The 21,439-nt window shown below is 42.6% G+C and overlaps 1 protein-coding gene across 1 annotated transcript in view; it reads right to left on the bottom strand.

The window, feature by feature from the left end:
- The window catches only part of ZNF385D (zinc finger protein 385D), a 990,916-nt gene extending 971,312 nt beyond the window's left edge, over positions 1-19,604 (bottom strand). The window contains exon 1 of the mRNA XM_027529705.1: positions 19,487-19,604. Coding sequence (XP_027385506.1) covers positions 19,487-19,592 — 106 coding nt within the window. The 5' untranslated portion in view covers positions 19,593-19,604. The remainder of the gene's footprint in view (positions 1-19,486) is intronic.
- Positions 19,605-21,439: the final 1,835 nt, after the last annotated feature.

The raw sequence follows: 21,439 nt of genomic DNA, 5'->3' as shown, positions 1-21,439 counted from the left end.
GATGGCTCTATGGACACCAGTCCTCCATCTTCTAGGCCTACCTGCTTTCCAAATAAGGTCACTATTCCTCGCTCCAACAACTCATCGCTCATTTTATTGGCCTTTTGAATGTTCCAACTCCTACACAATTGCATTCATCGTTATGCAGCAAGCAGTACAGGCTTGGACTCAGTTGCAATCTCTGTACTGTTTGACCCAAGAGACAGAGGCATATCATTAGGAAAAATTCAATTATTTCTGAAATATGACAGAAATGTTGATATTAAGGAAATAAGCATTTTAATATATTATTAAAATCTTAAATAATGATCTAGATACTATGGTTTTGATAATAGGATAATATCCATCAGACATGTTTTCATCAAAATAAACCTTCCTTTATTGTTTTCATTATAAATATCACTAAAAACTATAGATGAGAACAAAAAAAAAAAACAAGGAAAACCTATAATCAATGATTTTCTGAAAGAAACAATCACCATTAACATCTTGCAATATAATAGTTTTCTATTGCTATGCAGTTATATGTGGTATTGTGTTTATTGAAATTAACGAAGTTAAAAATTAAGCTCCTGGGTCACACCAACCTCATTTCAGATGTTCAGTAGCCACATGTGACTAATGGCTACCATACTGAACAAAAACCAGAAAACTAGAACGTCACCCACATGACACAAAGTTTTACTGAACGGCATTGTCTATACCCCTTTTATTACACACACACAAGCATAAAATTGAAAAGAAGCTGTAATCTACTCATTTGTGATTCCTTTTATTTCCTTACAATACAGTCAGTGTAGTTAAAGGTCAACAGATACATTTGGGCAACTTTATGAACCCATCATGTTGCACGTTGAGGTTCTTTATGTAGTCTCCAATTGTCCTGCAAAAAAAGTTCCATCTATGAATATATGATTAAGTATGTGTATGTATACTGTAATATTTCCATTAAGTAAATGTATTTTAGGAAAAAAACATACATTTGTTATTGCTAATGACATATATATTTTGTTTCATTTTTTAAAAACTGAAGTAGAGTTCTAACCACACAGTTTTAAATTTTAGATATATGTTGTCAAGGCTTGCAAAGACTCAGGTGCATTTTACTTCCTATGCATCATTTCTAGGTTGTTAAGTATTCCAATAAAATGATAGTAGAAGCAGGGAAATGATGATACAGGATATAAGGAATAGAAAATAGAGTGTACAAAAAAGAAATAAAATCTCAGAGTGGCAGCTCTTTAAGAGGTCTAGAAAGCAACTAAGACCAAGAAGTCAGTGAGTCTCATGAAAACTTACAGATGGAATAGGAAATGGATTATAAGAAATTAGGAAAAGGCTAGACAGTATTAGTAATCTGATAAAGAAAAAGATCCTTCATTTAAAAAATTTCCAGGAAAAAATTTCAAAACCCTCAAGAATGTCAAAATCAAATATAAAGCAAGCTAAAACATATTATGTATTCATTCCAACCTCACAGAAAGGTAAAATGTATTATGTATTCATTCGAATCCCAAAGAAAGGCAATGCCAAAGAATGTTCAAACCACTGCACAATTGCACTCATTTCACATGCTAGCAAAGTAATTCTCAAAATTCACTAAGCTAGGCTTCACAAGTATGTGAACAAGAACTTAAAAATGTTCAAGCTGGATTTCGAAAAGGCATCAAATTGTCAATGTCCATTGGATCACAGAAAAGGCAAGAGAATTCCAGAAAAATTTCTACGTCTGCTTCATTGACTATGCCAAAACCTTTTGTGTGGATCACAGCAAACTGTGGAAAATTCTTAAAGAGATGGGAATACCAGACCACCTGACCTGCCTCCTGAGAAATATGTATGCAGGTCAGGAAGCAATAGTTAGAACTGGACATGGAACAACAGACTGGTTCCAAATAGGAAAAGGAGTACATCAAGGCTGTATATTGTCACCCTGCTTATTTAACTTATATGCAGAGTACATCATGAGAAATTCCAGGCTGGATGAGGCAGAAGTAGGAACCAAGACTGCTGGGAGAAATATCAATAACCTCAGATATACAGATGACACCACCCTTATGGCAGAAAATGAAGAGGAACTAAAGGGCCTCTTGATGAAACTGAAAGTGGAGAGTGAAAAAGCTGGCTTAAAACTCAATGTTCAGAAAACGAAGATCGTGGCATCCGGTCCCATCACTTCATGGCAAATAGGCAGGGAAACAGTGGAAACAGTGAGAGACTTGGTTTTCTTGGCTCCAAAATCACTGAGGATGGTGAGTGCAGCCATGAAATTAAAAGACACTTGCTCCTTGGAAGAAAAGCTATGATCAACCTAGACAGCATATTAAAAAGCAGAGATATTACTTTGCTGACAAAGGTCTATGTAGTCAAAGCTATGGATTGATCGACCAGTAGTCATGTATGGATGTGAGAGCTGGACCATAACGAAGGCTGAGCACTGAAGTTTTGATGCTTTTGAACTGTGGTGTTGGAGAAGACTCTTGACTAACCCTTGGACTGCAAGGAGATCCAACCAGTCCATCCTAAAGGAGATCAGTCATGAATATTCATTGTAAGGACTGATGTTGAAGCTGAAACTCCAATACTTTTGGCCAACTGATGCGAACTGACTCATTTGAAAAGACCCTGACGCTGGGAAAGATTGAAGGCAGGAGGAGAAGGGGACAACAGAGGACAAGATGGTTGGATGACATCACCGTCTCAATGCACATGAATTCGAGCAAGCTCCAGGAGACGGTGGAGGACAGTGAAGCCTGGCGTGCTGCAGTCCATGGGGCCACAAAGAGTCGAACACAACTGTGACTGAACGATGAACAAAACGTATTATGACTTTGCATCGTTTGTAGAGTATGAGAAACGATCATTCATTAGTCCTCAACCCAAGGAACAAATAAAAACTGTTTAGTACACTCTGTATATGACCGTATATCACAAATTTAAGCATAAAGCCTGTTAAAAAATATATTTCAAAATCACAAAGTACAGAAACTATGGCATATGAAAAACTATACTACCACAAATGGACATATATCTGAGTAAATGCTCTGTGTTATCCTTTCAATATTATTTATGTTTTCTACCTGTAGGCTACTTCTTTTCCAAGAACAAACATGTAATAAAAATGTAGTGGAAAAATTAAAAGTTTTAATCTGTGGATATCTATGCATCTGTGTAGAGCCCATATGCATGTTCTAATCAGTGTGAGATTGAATTACTCTGCATTCCAAGAGCTCGCTGAAGGTGGAAATTGAGAGGTGGAATCGGGAAAATGCTGTGTAACAGAAATATCTGTTGTATACATCACAGATAACCTGTTTTTCTTGATTATTGAGCATTTGTAAGATGGTCTATGCACAAAATAGCCACTGCACAGCAGGTATAGTTTGATAAATATGGCACGCAAAAGTTCACATACATTGCTGTTTTGAGTGTTATATTTGTGTGATTTTTCTTACAGAATCAGCTTTATTTCTCAAAGAACGAGTTTCACATGGGGCACTTGGAGGTGGAGCACTACATAGGTAAGGCAGAGGAGACGAACAGAAGAGAGGCCGAACGTAAGAGTGTGCCTTCCTTGTGGCCACAGAGACTCCTGCCATAATAATTATCCACTATGGATGTGAGAGCAGGACCATAAAGAAGGCTGAGCACCGAAGAATTGATGCTTTTGAACTGGGGTTTTGGAGAAGACTCTTGAGAGTCCCTTGGACAGCAAGGAGATCCAACCAGTCCATTCTAAAGGAAACCAACCCTGAATATTCATTGGAAGGACTGATTCTGAAGCTCCAATACTGTGGCCACCTGATGCAAAGAGCCAACTCATTAGAAAAGACCCTGATGCTGGGAAAGACTAAAGGCAGGAGGAGAAGGGGATGACAGAGGATGAGATGGTTGGAAGGCATCACCGACTAAATGGACATGAGTTTGACAAGCTCCAGGAAACGGTGAAGGGCAGGGAAGCCTGGTATGCTGCCGTCCATGAGATCACAGAATCAGGCACGACTGAATGGCTGAACAACAACAGAAAGGCCTTCTACGCTAGAATTCTGTTTCCCAATCAATTATAAAGCCAAGAGCTCAGAAAAATGTAAAGATATGGTTGCAAGAATCAAAATGAGATTAAACAAATAGGTGTATAGATAGATGGATAAATATATTGTTGTTTATTCACTACACCATGTCTAACTTTTTTGGATGGATACATGGATGAATGGATATACAGACAAAAAAGATGGCTGGATGGATAGACAGACAGAGGACTGTTATAGCTTAATTCCTTAATATATAAGGACAGAGGAATATCTAACATCTACAGGCACAAATCAAAGATAAGGCTATTCCATTGGGATATTACTTCTGAGTCTAGTCAATTCAAGGTTATCCTAAATTACATATAATTATACATATTACAAAGTAAGTCTTTGGTAAAATATTTAAAAGAGAGGAAAAATGATATAAAATATCAAGAACAAGAGACAAGAGTGGTAACAAAATCAGAGTCTACCATTAAGTGAGCAAAACATTTACTCTCCAGACAAGGTCCTCTTTGGCATGTACAAGGAGTGAGGCAGTGAGTCAGAATAGGACCCATATTATTGTGAGAATATTAATTATATGAAAAGTGCAGGAATAAGCACTAGCACATAAAAAGAAAATTCCATCATTGAGATTATCAAGAAGTTCACACACATAATTACACAGTCCTTTTCCAGTCTTAACACAATGAAGCCTGCAGATAGGAAGAAAAATAGACCAAAGCATATCATTATCCCCAAATTGCTAAATGAACTCAAAATGTTTTATAAGTTTCAAGAAGTTTTATAAAGGAGGAAATACCAACTTCAGAGCAGCCCTGAATTACAATAACAAGTATGTTAAGAAATATATGTAGTTGGTTATGGATGACTTTTCTCACTGACCCTCTACTACCTTTTATTTAGATGCAAGTCAAACTAAATTCACTTTCTGCCTAAAAATTACTTTCATGTTGTTAATAACTTTTTTTAATATGGTCAGTTTTAAGGCAACTTTGGGCTATCAAGTAAAGCTGTATTTTCATAGTACTTATATTACCATACAGCACAGTATCAGTTAGAATATGCTGTGGTGTGCTGCAGTAACAAAAATCCCAAAATCTCAGTGACTCAAAGAAGCAAAGACTGACTTCTTGCTCATAAAACATGTTCATCCTAGGTCAGCAAGCCTCCATTCCAATGCATCCTGGCTTGGGATCACAGCTACCAAAGCCCCTACCATCCGATATACCTTTGGTCTCCATGAACCTAACAAACCACCTACCAGCTTCTAATGTCTTCTGCCAAAGAGTGACACATGACTTCCACTCACATGTTCTCAGCCACAGCAAACAACATATCATAACCTAACTTCAAGGGGGTGGAGAATTGTAATCCTTCCAGACATTTGGAAAGAAAAGACAAAATACTAGGAAATCAATTAAACCACGATTGCACTGGATATGCCATATTCTAAGTGGTTTCTTGCCTCCTTTTTCAGATAGCTTTGAGTTCCTGGAAATAAAATGTTGAATCTCATCTATATTTCTAAGATTTGTAATTCACAACCTTAAACAGTATTGGGTACTCAATCAGCACTGCTGAATGAAAAACAGAGACAGCCAGCAGCATCAAATATTTCAGCATGTTCAAGAAGAAATGATACTGAGAAGACCTTTGGATTTGACACAAAGTTCATGCGTGATCATTGAAAAGTGTCTCAGAAGCATGACAAATCAAGGTGAGAAAATGAAGGGAACGCATGGAGGTTGCCCTTTCAAAGTCTGACCATGATGCCAAATAGAGATTTAGGGCAGCTGCTCGAAGGAAGCCATTCTTCATAAAAAGAAGAGGTGAACAGCTCTGGAGGCAGGGGCAGATGGAAAGAGAGTAAGGTTTAAGAGAGTGAGGGATGGACGAAGGGTCTCAGAGGCACCAGAAGGAAGTGTGACATGAAACAGGTGAGCAAGGGTCGGGGTGGAAATCCTTCTGTGATAGAGACGTGATCTGGATGGTTGCGAGCCAAGTTGCAATGGGAAATGAGAGAAAGAACATTGGAAGATGTACCTAAATGGTCTCTATTTCATCTGAGAAGCTGACCCCAGATCACATTCTGAATATGGGAGCAGGCGCTGGATAGAAGACGTGACATGGAGGACCAGATCGACAGGCCCTGTGTGAAAGGGGAGTGGGAGAACAGATGAACAGCAGTGGAAACGGATGTCCAGTTGGAGTGAAATTTTAAAAGGCAAAGCAAACACTCATCTCTTCAGTTACTAGAATCATCTATATGACTTAATGACTCAATGGCATGACCCTCCAAACCAGCTGGTTAAAATTCAGGCCCACACTCCAAAAAAATGCAAGCAGATGACCCCTTTCTATCATTCAACAAAAATAAATGTGATGCTTTGACTCCCTGGATGAGAAAAGTCTAAAACTATGGTTGGCCATTTTGACTTAGCAATTGGGAACAACATAAAAATACAATTGTGGAATGCCTTCTCAAAGTCATTTTTAGTCTGCTCTTACTGGGCAATGCTACAAGGAGACTGCAACTGATTCAGCTCACTTAAACATACACAGAAATGTTAACATGCAACTTCCAAGACTTTTTTCTTTCAATAGGTTGTTTAAAATGAGCTGGTATTAGCCTTTTAAAGGAAAGAAAAATAAAATAGACAGCTTTTGTATTTTCCTCAAAAATAAAGCTAAATTTTCCTGAATATTGGCAGATATTCTGCTACCCTGGGCATATTTATGGAATTTAGTTTTAGTCTTAGCAATCATGAGGTATGAAAAATAAATGTAACAATACTAATTAACTTCAGGACCTTGGCTTGGTTCCCATGATTCTTAACATATGTCAGTAATAAAGCAATCATTGCAAAGCATCCTAAGTCAAGGTTGGTATCTGCTGTTTAAATGCACAGAAATAGTTAAACTCTGAGAAAACAGTGCTGATATTGAAAGAGTCAGGTCAAAAAGAAGTGAAGCTGAATTCTGGAAGGAAACGACCAACTCAGTATGAGATGGCAGCGGGAATTCCAGGAGAAATGACAGGAGATGACGCCCTAGAGAGACGGCAAGTCTCTCCCTGCAGTGGAAGTTAGTCACGAGTCATGTGTAAGCAAACCAATGTATCATATCACTTACGGTGCTTGGCCATGCGACTTATTTGTTTTCCTGGGTTATAAGGGACGATTAGCTTCATGTATTAAAGTTTTCATGTATTATAGTTTTAAAGAAAAGGGCATTTTTAAGGTAGGTTTCAGTTCTCAAAATTGTTAATGGAACCACTTTTTTACTTGACTGGAAGGCAAAAGAAGGACAGACACAATGACAGAAGAGAGTCTGGGATTACCGTGATTATTAGGGTCACAGCACCTGACCTCCTTCAAGAATGCCTCCTTGGCGGGGCTCCTCCCAGTGCTGTCATGGGAAGTCTTCACAGCTGAACTCCCACAGCTTGTTTCACTTCCTGAAAAGTTCCGCAACTAACAAAGCCAGGCTCAAATAAACCTTTGCTCTGTGCGTGTGTGTGTGTCAGTCACTGTCGTGTCCGACTCTTTGTTACCCATGGACTGTAGCCCACCAGGCTCCTCTGTCCACGGGATTTCCCAGGCAAGAATACCGGAATGGGTGGCCATTTCCTTCTCCAGGGGACCTTCCCAGCCCAGGGATCGAACCCAGGTCACTGCATTGCAGGCGGATTCTTCACCACTGAGCTACTTGGGAAGCGCAGACTTTGCCTGACTATTTTAAAAGCATGATTTCTTTCTTCATAACCCATGCCTGATGACTGTATTATTTTGGACCAAACCTCTTTTACTATTTTCCACAAAAGAATGCCAAGCCATCCTCAAATTAACCTTTCAATGACTTCTAAACTACTTTAGTTTGTAGACACACACACACACACACACACACACGCAGCCGTATTCACGGAATCAGTACAAGTCTAGTTTCAGCACAAGAAGTGCTGCACAGAGCATTTCAACCTCCTGAAGATCACACTTCCCCACATTCTCTATCCGCATGACGGCAATCAACCAAGTTTCTATAACTTATTACCATCCTCCTTTACTAGGCTCTATTTATTGACCCCTCAAGTGAAAGCCAGCTCCCCAGATTTATTGCTATTTATTCTAATGACAAAGCAATGACATGAAATCGCAAACATTGTTTCACAATGGAGCAGATAGCAATGCGCTAGCCCGCCCTGTGTACTGGAGGGCGTGTGGGAGGCATGCTGCGCTGGGATGTAGGGTCTAGGTAGCGGTGTGTCCCTCTATTCACTCAGCACTTTCACTGTTAAGAGCACTTCCACTTTAACATCTCACTCTCTTTGAATGGGGGTTCCTGAAAGAGAAACAAGTATTTGTGCATTCCTAGGAGACTCTGCCAAGCAGGGGGATCACTCACTCGGCCCATTTCTGTTTCCTTCAGGTTAGAAAAACTGAGCACCTTCTAATATTATTTGATTATGCCACGCCTCTAGAGATCACCAGCTCTTCTTACCTTAAATCTTTTATTATTCTGAAACATTCGATGTCTATGATTAAAATAGTGCATTTGATGTAGAAAGATAAAAATAAATTGCAGTCTTTTGCTGCTCTAAACAAAACTAGTTTTTTTGTGTTGTTTTTTTAATCACAAACACATTTGGGAAAGCAGTTAAACTGCCAGGTTTCAAACTATTACAGGGATGGGGTTAAAACAAATTCACTGAGTAACACAGACTTTCCAGACTCGGCTAGTGGACAAGATGATTCACCGTTCTCACGCGGCAAGACCAATGGGAAAGCCGGCGGTAGGGAAAGCACAAGAACGCAGAAACACAGCCTTCAAACTTGGGCATGGCAAGTAGCAGCTTGCTGTAATCAGAACGTAACAGGCAGCATGAACTTATAGAAAGATGCCTTTTGGAGTACCAAATTAGCCTAATCAATTGAGAAACTTATTAATGGGCCTGACAATTTTCCTTAAGGACCACATCAAGGTACAGCAAGTGGCTCTCAAAGTCGCTTTAGCATTTGCATAAAATTAGTCCATCTCTGCACTGAGACAGTGTGCTTAGACAGCCCATCATGGGGTCCGTTTTGGAGCAATTTTCCAATTAGAGTTTCATTAGTGCTCCTTTAGTACATCGTTTATTGACTGTTCTCGTCTCTATTCCATCCCTACACGATTGCTGCCCCAGGAAATCATCCCAGTGCACGACAGACTCCACAGAGGCCGTGTCCCTGTGCATGTGACAAGGGAAGGAGGCTTTCCAGGTGGCACCAGCAAGCTCAGGCGTGGAGGCAGACACGGCTAGCTCTCGACCCACCCTTACCACCTCTGAGTTATTTGGCCCTGCATAATCACACGGCCTTTCTTTCGTGTTCTCATCTTTTAAAAAACGGTAAACATGGCTAACGGTAACACCTACCCAATTATGGGAAGAAACCAATGAGAAATTCACATGTCATCTTTGTACCTTGTGAAACATTTTTTCAATGTTTTAATATGTGCATTAGAAAAAAAGATGATAAAACTTGCTCTAAATGGACATTGCAATGTGAACCCCATCATTTGTAATGATGATCTTTCTTGTCCTGAATATTATTTCCTTTTTCTTAAATTTTCTTAAGCATGCTAAAATATCCTAATTGGGAAAATTTTACTCTTGTTAAAGTAGGCAATATTTTAAGAAAGGAATTATTTCTTCTACCTTCTTCAGAATTCTGAATAGTTTCTCTTTAACTTTGAAAATTTAAATTAAGAAGACATGTTCTAATTTATGATACAGAAGGAGAACATTTTTTTTCCAGTATCATCTCTTCAGGTTAACTTGCCCAGGTTTTTTTTATTTATGAAGAATCAAAAAGGATACATTGGCATCAGACATAATTTATAATTAATAAATAATTAAGAATCATACCACTAATTAAAAAGGAATTTTTATAAGTACGAAGTGCTCATCAAAGTTCATGGGAATTGAAAAAATGGTCTTTTGAAAGCAATTTCCTCAGGTCAAACTCTTCTTTATGAAATGCTAAAAACTTCACTCAACCTACTAAAAAGTCATCAATTAGATAGTAATTGAGCTGTGTCTCCTTTATTTAAGAGAGAGACATTGATAAAACATATCAAAATCTGAGAAATCACACTGTTGTATTTAAGGCATTTTTAGGGTATCTTTAGGCTATTTAGCTCAATTTTCTACAAGTTCTATGTCTACCATGTGTGTGAATGTGTGTGTTTGTGTGTGTGTGTTCACTCTTAGTCATGTCCACTCTGCGACCCCATGGACTGACCCTCTAGGCCCTTCTGTCCGTGGATTCCAGGCCAGACTGCTGGAGTGGCTGCCACTTCGTTCTCTAGAGCTATCACATGCTTCTGCTGCTGCTAAGTCGCTTCAGTCTTGTCGGACTCTGTGCAACCCCATAGATGGCAGCCCACCAGGCTCCTCTGTCCCTGGGATTCTCCAGGCCAGACTGCTGCAGTGGGTGGCCATTCCTTCTCTGAGCTATCACATGGCAGGATGTAGTTGTTTACTCATTCAACAAATGTTTGGGGACACCTACTTTGCTCAAGACACTGACAAACGTTTCCGGAGGTAAAAAGATTAATAACACAGCCGCCACCATAATGGGATTATATTTATTATATATCATATTTATTATTATCTCAATTTCTGATGCTCAGGGTGATCTATAAAGAACTGAATTATCAAGAGAAATCCAAGCTCACTCACTGCACCTGACTTACTAATTCTTTAGGCAAATATGGACTTGCCCACAACTCCTACCCCAGAGAAACCCTTACCACTTCTCAAAGGGATCCATTTTCTCAGGTTCCCTAAAGAGTCCAGCTGACTCCAGCTTTCAACTTATCACAAAGAATAAGGGCATAGGGAATTTGTCAAAGGAAGTGGGCTCAACTCACTGGCAAGCAAGCACAGTCAGAGGGTTGTTAAAAGGGCAAAATTTATAAAGCATCGTCTAAGGGGTATATGGACCTCCCATCCTGCTGGAAATTGAAAAGTCTGAAGTTAAGCCAGACCAGAAGGCATCCCAGTAACTACACTGCTCAGTGTTTTGTAAGAAAGGTTCCTATGAAAGTCTCTGCTACGTAAAGAACAAGGATGTAGTTCACCACATTGTTCAGTTCACTCCAGCAGGACTCACGGCAAAAACCATCTTCGGCCTCAGTAGGAGGAATGGTCTGTCTTTCCCAAACAGCAGAATTCTGACAATATACTTCCATGGGTCTGAGGGTTGTTTAAAAACATGGGTCAAATTTATGAACCATATCCTCCCAGTAGGTACTCTGAGCATGGGTTGGAGTATCCTTACATAGCTTTCCTCTTCTTAAGGAAATTTCTTCTTATCAGGACCTTGCAAATGATTAATTGATTTCTAAACTCTTTGAAGTATAACTCAAATACAGACAAGTGCATAAATTGTATATTCAAACTGATGAATTTTTACAAGTGAATAGACCCGTGTAATCATCACCCAAATCAGGAAACAACATTTTCAGCACCATACCCCCTCCCTCGCCGATAACTATGATGCGTCATTAAGTTCGTTTTGCTTCATTTGAACGTTACATGATGGAATCCTGCTTTGGGAGGGTTTCCGGCCTTTGTTAGTCAACATCATGTTTGGAAGATCATTCATATTTTCGTCTATAATTGCAGTTTATTCATTCTCATCCTAGTCTCTTTTTAATTTAACAACATTGACTGAGCGACTTCACTTTCACTTTTCCCTTTCATGCATTGGAGAAGGAAATGGCAACCCACTCCAGTCTTCTTGCCTGGAGAATCCCAGGGATGGTGGAGCCTGGTGGGCTGCCATCTATGGGGTCGCACAGAGTCAGACACGACTGAAGTGACTTAGCAGTAGCAGTAGCACATTGTTTTTAAAACATCTTAAGCCCGTTAACAACAAAGGTTAAAAAAAAAAAAAAAGACAATGGTTTCTTCACTATGACATCAAACACAGGCAACAAGCCAAAGAAAAAAAATAGATAAATTGGACTTCTTGAATTTTTTTTAATTGTCCATCAAAAGACACTATCACCAGAGTATAAAGGCAACATACAGAATGGGGATGTTTGCAGATCATACGCCTATTTATGAGTTAGGTTCTAGCATGCATTGCTGTTCAGTCACTTAATCGTGTCGAGCTTTTTATGACCCCATGGACTGTAGCCCAGCAGGCTCCTCTGTCCATGGGATTTCCCAGACAAGGATATTGGAGTGGGCTGCCATTTATTTCCTTCTCCAGGGGATCTTCCCGACCCATGGATAGAAACTACTTCTCAGGCATTGGCAGGCAGATTCTTTACCACTGACCCACCAACCAGAAAACCAAACGACTCAATTCAAATATAAGCAAATGACTTGAACAGACATTTCGCCAAAGAAGATATGTAAATGGTCAGCAAGGACATAAAAAGATGTTCCACCTACTAGTCATCAGAGAAATGCAAATTAAAACTACCATGAGACACCACCTCATGCCTTAATGGGCTTTACTACAAGCTTCTGGATAAGCCGGTTACAGACCATGAGTGATGGCAGGGCTTGGAGAAACTGGAACCCTTGTGTATTCGGAATGTAAAATGGTAGAGCCACTGAGGAAAATACTACGGTGGTCCTTCAAAAAATTTAAAATAGGATGACCACATGACCCCGCAATCCCACCTCACGATATACTCCAAAGGCAGCGAATGCAGTCTCAAAGAGACGTTTACACACCACTGTGTGCAGCGAATGCAGTCTCAAAGAGATGTTTACACACCATTGTGTGCAGCAGCACCAAAGGCAGCGAATGCAATCTCAAAGAGACGTTTACACACCACTGTGTGCAGTGAGTGCTGAGTCTCAAAGAGACGCTTACACACCAGTGTGTGCAGCAGCACCGCTCACAGTCAGCCAAGCGTGGGAGCCACACAAGCACCCATCAACAGAGGACTGGATAAGCAAAGTGTGGTACAGAGAAATGATGGGCTGTTTCCTGCAAAATGCAGTCTATACACGCAGTGGAATGTTTGCTTCCTTAAAAGGAAGATAATTCCGACACGTGCTACCACCTGGATGAGCGTTGAGGACACTATGCTAAGTGAAATAAGCCGGTTACAAAAAGACAAACCCAGCATCATCCCACGTAAAGTATTCGGAGTAGTTGAAATCACAGACAGAACAGTGGTTCCTAGGGGCGGGAGGGAAAGAGGAATGAGGGGCTGTTGTTTAATGGGTATAGAGAGAGTTTTAGTTTCACAACAAGAAAAGAACTCTGGAGACGTGTGTGTCGGCGGCGGTTGGGGGGACAGAATCCACAATGATGTGGATGTACTCAGTACTGCAGCTCTGCACGAAAAAATAGCTACGATGGTCATTTTCATATTGTATGGATTTTGCTACTAAAAAACTGGGGAAAGGTAAAGAATAATTATAGGACTTCCCTGGTGGTCTGGTAGATAAGAATCCGCACCTCCACTGCAGATGTGTGATCTCTGGTTAGGGAACTAAGGTCGAAAATCCCCCAGGCTGTGACGCACAGCCAAAAAATAATAATTAAAAACAGTGTCTATTCACTAAGGCCTAAAATTAACTAATGCCTGTTAGAAAAAGAAATGTGAAAAGTAAACAATTCCAAAGAAAAGTTCTTAATTCTCAGTTAAACCAAAAGTCCGATTCACCACAACATTTTAGTAATTGATATTTCTAGTTAATTATGTTATGTGACTGGAGAAGGCAATAGTACCCCACTCCAGTACTCTTGCCTGGAAAATCCCATGGACGGAGGAGCCTGGTGGGCTGCAGTCCACGGGGTCACTAGGAGTCGGACACGACTGAGTGACTTCACTTTCACTTTTCACTTTCATGCATTGGAGAAGGAAATGGCAACCCACTCCAGTACTCTTTGAGCCTGGAGAATCCCAGGGACGGGGGAGCCTGGTGGGCTGCCATCTATGGGGTCGCACAGAGTCGGACACGACTGAAGTGACTTAGCAGCAGCATGTTATGTGACTGATGAAACTCTGTTTCTTTCTCTAAAATTTTACTTTTGTCTCTTTTGTTAAATTTGCTCCTGATTCTCTATTTTATTTCAAGGCGTATATAACACAACCAGAAGGAACAGGGTGCAGAAGCTCTCCCTTCCTGGGTGGGCATATGCTAGTCCTTGGCTCAGCATCTTATCTCCAAGGTGGCTTTAGTAGTAATTCTTTGCTCCCAAAAGTTCAAGGTCTAACATAAAGAGCCAACTGTATTTAATAAAAATACCCACTAAAAAGTAGTATCTGTTTAGAAAGCGTGAAGTCAAAGTGAAGTCGCTCAGTCATTGGACTTCTTGCGACCCATGGACGGTAGCCCTCCAGGCTCCTCTCTTCATGGAATTCTCCAGGCAAGAAAAGAATACTAGAGTGGGCTGCCATCCCCTTCTCCAGAGGATCTTCCTGACCCAGAGACTGAACCCGGGTCTCCCACATAGCAGGCAGATTCTTTACTATCTGAGCCACCAGGGAAGCCCAGTTGTGTAGAATCAGTTCAGTTCAGCCACTCAGTCGTGTCTGACTCTTGGCGACCCCATGGACTGCAGCATGCCAGGCCTCCCTGTCCACCACCAACTCCCAGAGCTTGCTCAAACTCGTGTCCATCGCATCAGTGATGCCATCAAACCATCTCATCCTCTGTCGTCTCCTCCTCCTGCCCTCAATCTTTCCCAGCATCAGGGTCTTTTCCAATGAGTCAGTTCTTCGCATCAGCTGGCCAAAGTACTGGAGTTTCAGCTTCAGCATCAGTCCTTCCACAGCTTTTAAGGAACAGACAAGGAGATGAACCCAGGCATTCTATTTCTTGAGTTCACGCCCTTAAATGTTACACCTTGGTAACCAACTATTTTGTCTCTGTGAGTTTAATGTCATATTTTACTATGAGTGTAAAATATGTAACCACCTGAGAATCAATCCAGCAGCTTAAATCTCTGTTCTTTAAATTCTTATTGCTCTGGATAGATTTGGTACCCAGGCTAAACTCTCAGAAGTTGTTCTCAACAAAATGCAATTTAAAATCTCAATTTTTCAAGATGCCTTCTAGAGTTTTATGTGTATTCCTCTGTTTAAGTGGAAGTAAAGATATTATAAGAACATTCACTCACTTTTCTTTCACTTCTTGAGGGTAGATGAAAGATTGTTAAAGGAGAAAGAAGTCTCTAATAATTTTAATAATACATTATAAAATAATGGTGAATACCTCTTTAGATATAAAAACAGAATACATGACAAGGTCACAAAAAACCTAAATTGAGAACATCTGACCCCATGTTATGAGAAACCCTTAGGAAAATCCTCAAATAGACTTCTCTAATACTAAACTGTAATAATATTTTTTTTCTTCTCATGGAGACATATTGGGTTAAACTCAGGATATTCCAAGATGGGTACTGTTTGAAGATGGGCTACATGACTGCATGGAAGGAAAATAAGGACTCCTTCATGGCAAACGTCTCACTTAAATCCCCTGCGTAGAAGTGCTGGCTGCTTGCTTGCTTGGATGACATAATTAAGCCACTAAGTTGTCTAGACGGCCCTCTTCCACTCTAGGACTGTGTTCCAGCATCCTATCTCAGTCCATCAGCAGGTTAGAAGGACGAGAGTCTTCAGCCTAGACAGAATCCTAAAAGTGGTCTAGAATTACCCGGGTTGGATTAAAAATCACATTTAAGATGGACTAAAGACGGTGACAGAATCTGAGTCATCTCAGCCGCTCAGTGTCTTCAGACTTCTTTCTCATTGCAGTTTTTCTCTTAAAGTTAAGGCTAGGTTATTCCAGAAAGGGGAGTGATTGCTAATTTTAGTAGGCCCTAGAAGATATAAATTAACACATTTTTAATGTACTGGAATTTTAAAATTGATCTACAATGTGTTATTCACTGGTTCAAAAGATTAATTATATTTAAGAATTCTCAGCCTGCACTCGATTTGAGCTGCTCTAGGTTTCCTAAGAGGTTATTTAAGTGCTTGCTTGGTTGTCAACCTACGGGCCTCATTTTATTCAAACTCTCACTTTAGAGCCCTTGTCAAAAAACTAAGAAGTGTCATCCACCTTGAGTTCTCAGCTCTTGAAACATTCAAAATTACATATCCTTCCCCAATATTAGTTTCTTCAAACTGTGATGTCAGCGTGACTCTAATGCTTATGGAGTTTAAGTCACTTTTCAGACATCTGATTGTTCAAATCACCAGATAATATAAAAACCGATTAGTCTTACTTTGCAAATATTAAATTTTAAAAACACAGGAGGACATGTTCATGTAATTATAAGGTTAACTCATTTATAAGACTCCCACTGTCATAAAATATTTTTCAATTCAAGTTTATAATTAGTTTCAATACTTTACTTCTAAGGTTAAATATACTAGCCTCTATAACAACCTCATTATTTCAAAAACAAACAGAACCTCTAGGCAAGTTATTACGGTGCTATTTTTATACTCCTGATAAAACGCTTACATATTCAGAAATGTATTCTTTTCAGTAGGCAAAATACGTGTTTCAGACTTCAACTATATCAAAAGACAACAATGTATATATCATGTGACATTAAGTTACTACTAGAAAATACGATTTAACTCTCAAACAATAGAGAAGCTATGGCAATAACCACTAGTTTACTGGTTCACTGTGATGTCAGTTTATTTGAAAATATTAAGATACCATGCAAATGCAGTGAAACATAGTAAAAGATCTTCCTCAAAGATCCTCTACTTCCCAAAGCTGCTCCCACTTCTGAAATATTAATAGCAGAGTGTCCCAATGGATTTATACACTTTTGTTTGAAAATTCCATATGTACAGTCAGATCAGATCTGTGATTTATCACTATTCCCCAAAGAAGCATAACAACAGCTTGTGAAGAAACATGACAAACACATCTTATTTGGTGCTCTTGCTCTTAGTTTAAAAAACAAAACAAAACTCAAAATCTTTAGACAGGCACTGACATAACTGATCTGAGGAACTCACAAGCAATGAGTTTATAAAGTTGGAGATGACAAGAAAATAATGGAAGATGTGTACTCAGCTACCTGCATACACTTTGCAGTGCAATAAGAAACTCAACGTCTTAATTAAATTTCAAATAAAATAACCCTAAATTAGACGTGAATCTTTTAGCCAGAGTTGTTATTACAGATGAAACACTGTGTTTTGTTGAATTGCAAACATGTTTCATTATTAAACTTTTGATACACCTAGTAAATAGCAAATCACAGCAGGGGGTGTAATTGTTTTGGAAATACTTCTGGAAATAAAGATGAAACTTTAAAACAAGCTGTTAGTGTCTCTTAACAGAAATTCAACATCCTGTTAGGATCTGAGCATTAATTATAAGCTGGCTGAAATATGAGAATGTCCAGGTAGACCACAGGATAATGCTACAGATTCATTCAAAGATATGCTTGATGTTATATTAAATCACATACTTCTAATAGAAGGGCTATAATATAGTTCTATAACTGATTGATAATAACAAGGCTCAAGGAGGGACTGTCATCAAGGTAAATACCAAGAGCTCATCATTTAGACCTCTCTAGAGCTGGCAGGTGCAATTAAATAAATGCCACACAATTGTCACTCTGATTTTAAGTTAGAAGCTCCACACCTGTTACAATAAAAATACATTAGAAACAGCTGTGGACGAATCAATCCATGAGAGTGTCATCACCTGAGTAACTTTTCAGGGATTTGGAATGTAGAGGTTGTCCTCCCACTTTTCAAAAGAGTCTCACAGAGGTGCTGGTCATGGAACTACTCTGGAGTCCAGCGGCCTAGGGCTCCCAAACACCGACTCTCGACCTTTCCCAAATGTATCTCTGAAGGCTGCCTTTCCTTACCCACAAAGTGAGGATGGAAAAGGCGCTGCCTTCTTGGGATATTTGCAGCTGCAATAAAGCCTTGAATACACTTCCTGATGTGCAGTGAATGGGGAACACTTGTTAGATGCCATTACTACTGCTATTAAGGTTGACGTCACTATTACTACTAAGTGACCCCGAAGGGCCTTAGGCCACTTTGTCACAGAGCAAAAATAGTCCAGAGGTCCTAACTTTTGGCTCAAGTCACTTTCTCCTACACCAGAGTTTCCAAACTCCAGTTATTTAAATCTAAGATGATACATTAACTCAAGATATGTGCTCACCCCCCAGTCTATATTTTAGCTGCATTCCAAGAGGCTGCAAGTTCATTTCTGAGGAACATCAAGGAAAGGAGAAGAAACTGCAGCAAAACCCAGCCATGCTGGGCTGCATCAATCTCCATAATTCGAAATGACCCACATTTGCCTTTCATGCTTGGAGACCAGAGACCAGGGCCTGAATTATCCAGGACAAGTCAGGGGGTGGCACGAAAACCCAGAGTAACGGACACCGTCCACTGGATCGCAAGGGACACGGCGCACAGGAATGAGGCAGACACTGGAAAGTCATGTTTAACAGGCCGACTAGCAAACTGCCTCAAAAGAAGAAACATTTCCTCATCACGTTTCCAAAAAGCAGCACAGGAATGTCCTAGAAAAGCACCAGTTCGAGGGTTCATTGGTCACACCCACAAACAGAAGGACCGTCTCCCAATTCGGTTTAGGGTTCCAGGTCTTGGAGAGGCTAACATGCAGAAAGGGCACGTCCCTCCTTAGTCCAGCCGAGCTCAGGCTAAAGGAGGACACGGCCTTTCCTCCAGAAACTCGCAGGATGCGGCCAGGTCTAAACGTAAGGCGCTCAGATCAGGAGCTGGGCATTTCACCGGGGGGGCGGGGGGCGGGGGGGGGGCGGAGCTCCTTCCTGAGCACAGCTCTTTTCCCTGTGGACCCCAATTTACACGCACAAGAAAACTTTCCCCAAAGGGCAAGAAGTCGCGGGGTACCGCAGACCGCCCGCGCTCACTTCTAACCGGGTCCGGGGGCCCGGGAGGTGGATGCCATCCAGGGGCGCCTATATGACCTCGGCTCCCCACCCCCGCTCTGAAAGTCTAAACGGTGCCCCTGGAGAGAGGCTTCCTGCAGCTCAACAGCTTCTCGCGGGGAAAGGCGGACAGCGGAGGGGCAGCCAGCCTGCTGCTCTCCTATCCCAACAAGTTCGCCGCTTGCCCGAGGAGGCAGCGCGCCCCACGCCGCGGAGACGGGCGGCGGCGTCCACCCCGGCGAGCCCGCCCGCGCCCGATGGCCGGGCCAGGCTGCCCCTCGCGCCCCTCCGCTGCCCCCGACGCCCTGGTCCTCAGCAGCCTCTGTGTCCGGAGACCCTGGAGCTCCGCACTCCCCACTCGCGCCGCCTCTCCGCTGGGCGCGGGGACAAGGGTGGCGGCGGGGGTCCCCGGCAGGCAGGCGACCGCGCGCAAATACACCCCGCGGGGGCGCACCCTCGGCGCCCGGCCGCGCACCCCCGCCAACTCCCCAGCCGCCGCTCGGGCGCTGAACTTACCGGGGCCGGGCGGCGCTGGGGGCGAGCCCAGCGGCTTCTCTCTCCTTCCTCCCGCCGAGCCCTTCATCTTCCTGCCGGCCGCAGCCCGGCGCCCCGGCCCAGGCATCGGGGGTGGGGGCCCCGGGGCGCACGGCGGCGGGGGACGGCCCGGCGCGCCGGGCGAGCGGCCCCGGGCGCCGGCGGCAGGTGCGGTCGGCGCGCCTCTCTCCGGCGCGGCCCGGCCCAGCCCAGGTGCGCCCCGGGGCCCGGGAGCGAGCGAGGGAGCCGCGGGGAAGCCAGGAACGGGCGGGAGGCCGGGGCCGGCTGTCAGCGAGTGAGCGGCTCGTGGAGTGGAGGCGAGCGCGGGGCGGAGGGACGCATCCAGGAGCGAGACAGTGGGGACGAGCTCCCGCGCGGCGCCGAGCGCGGCTGTCCTCCCGCGCGCTCGGGTCCTTTATCCTCGGGGCTGGCTGCAGGTACCTGCGGACCACTCCCCGCTCCCCAGCCTGCCACCCTCCCCCGCTCTCTCAGTCGTTAACCTCCACCCCCCGCGCAGACACGAAGTGGGAGTGACGGGGTGAAGCTACTGCAGATCCGCAGGGAACCCTGTCTCCACAAATCCTGCGTGTTCATCCCTCTGAGGGGCACGCGTCCTCCCGAGACTCGCCTCCCCTCCCATTTTCTTGGCCCCCTGCCTCCCCCTCCCTCACTCCAGGTAGAGGGTGTGAAAACACACCCTTGGTTGTCCAGGTCGAGGACCTAGAGGGGTCCTTCCCAAACTTCACTGTGCGGGGCAATCACCCAGGGTTCGTGCTAAAGTTCGTATTCAGATCCCACTGGACTGGAATGGGGCTTGAGGTTCTGCGTGTTTAATTAGGAGGCAGGGGCTGCTGATCCAAGGACCACGTTTTAAGTGACAAAACGGGGAGGAACAAAGCGAACCTGCGTTCTGATCTCAGCTGAGCCACTGTTTGTAAGATGACTTGGAATCACAGGTCGCCAAGGCACTCAGATTTTAGGATGCTGTGGAAGCCAAATGGAGCGAAAAGATAAAACGCTCTACAGGTACAAGGCTCTCGTTGTTGTCTTTAATAATTACTATTGATAAAATCCTTAGGAACTCGAGTACTGGTGAATGTGTATAGGAAGACTGTAATTTGCAACCCCTTATGTTCTCAAGAGAAGCTCTAAAACCAGCCAGCAGTGTTGTTCTGCTTAGTTGCTCAGCAGCACCAGACTCTTCCTGACCCCGTGGACTGTAGCCCGCCAGCCTGCTCCGTCCATGGGATTCTCCAGGCAGGAACGCTGAGATGGGCTGCCACGCCCTCCTCCAGGGGATCTTCCCAACCCAGGGATTGGACCCATGTCTCCCACATTGCAGGTGGATTCTTTACCATCTGAGCCACCAACCAGCAGTGACCACCACACAAACACACCATCATTTAGAAAGAAAATGCTAAGAAACATCCTTCCAGGGCTAGTCTAGAAGACTGATCTGATATAACAAGTTGATAAGACCTAGAATCAGACAACAGCAGAGCTGTAGAAAGAACGGAAGCCGTCGGCAAGGGGCCCTGAGGTAGAAACGGTGATAACACTGCTGGGAAGTTAAAGACAAAGGTGCTTCAAAGGAGACGTTTCTGAGACTCGCATTGTGTGATTTGTTCAAGATCCCTCTGTGGTTCTGAGTCTGGACTGAAAAATTCGGGACACCGAGCTATCAGTCCAGTGTTAACACCACCCCTTCCAATGCAGACAGTGCAGGTCCAAACCCGGTGGGGGAGCTAAGAACTCACGTGTCTTGCAGCCAGAAAACCAACACATGAAACAGAAGCAATACTGTAACAAATTCAATAATCATTTAAAAATGATCCACATTAAAAAAAATCTTAAAGAATTAATTCATCAAGAAGGGAACCTCCAGTTGCTTGGTTTTATTTTATGTTTTGTTTCTTTGGCAAAGGCTATCAGTTA

Source organism: Bos indicus x Bos taurus, chromosome 27, assembly GCF_003369695.1.
Source record: "Bos indicus x Bos taurus breed Angus x Brahman F1 hybrid chromosome 27, Bos_hybrid_MaternalHap_v2.0, whole genome shotgun sequence".
Lineage (NCBI taxonomy): Eukaryota > Metazoa > Chordata > Mammalia > Artiodactyla > Bovidae > Bos > Bos indicus x Bos taurus.
This window is presented reverse-complemented; position numbering and strand designations above follow the sequence as displayed.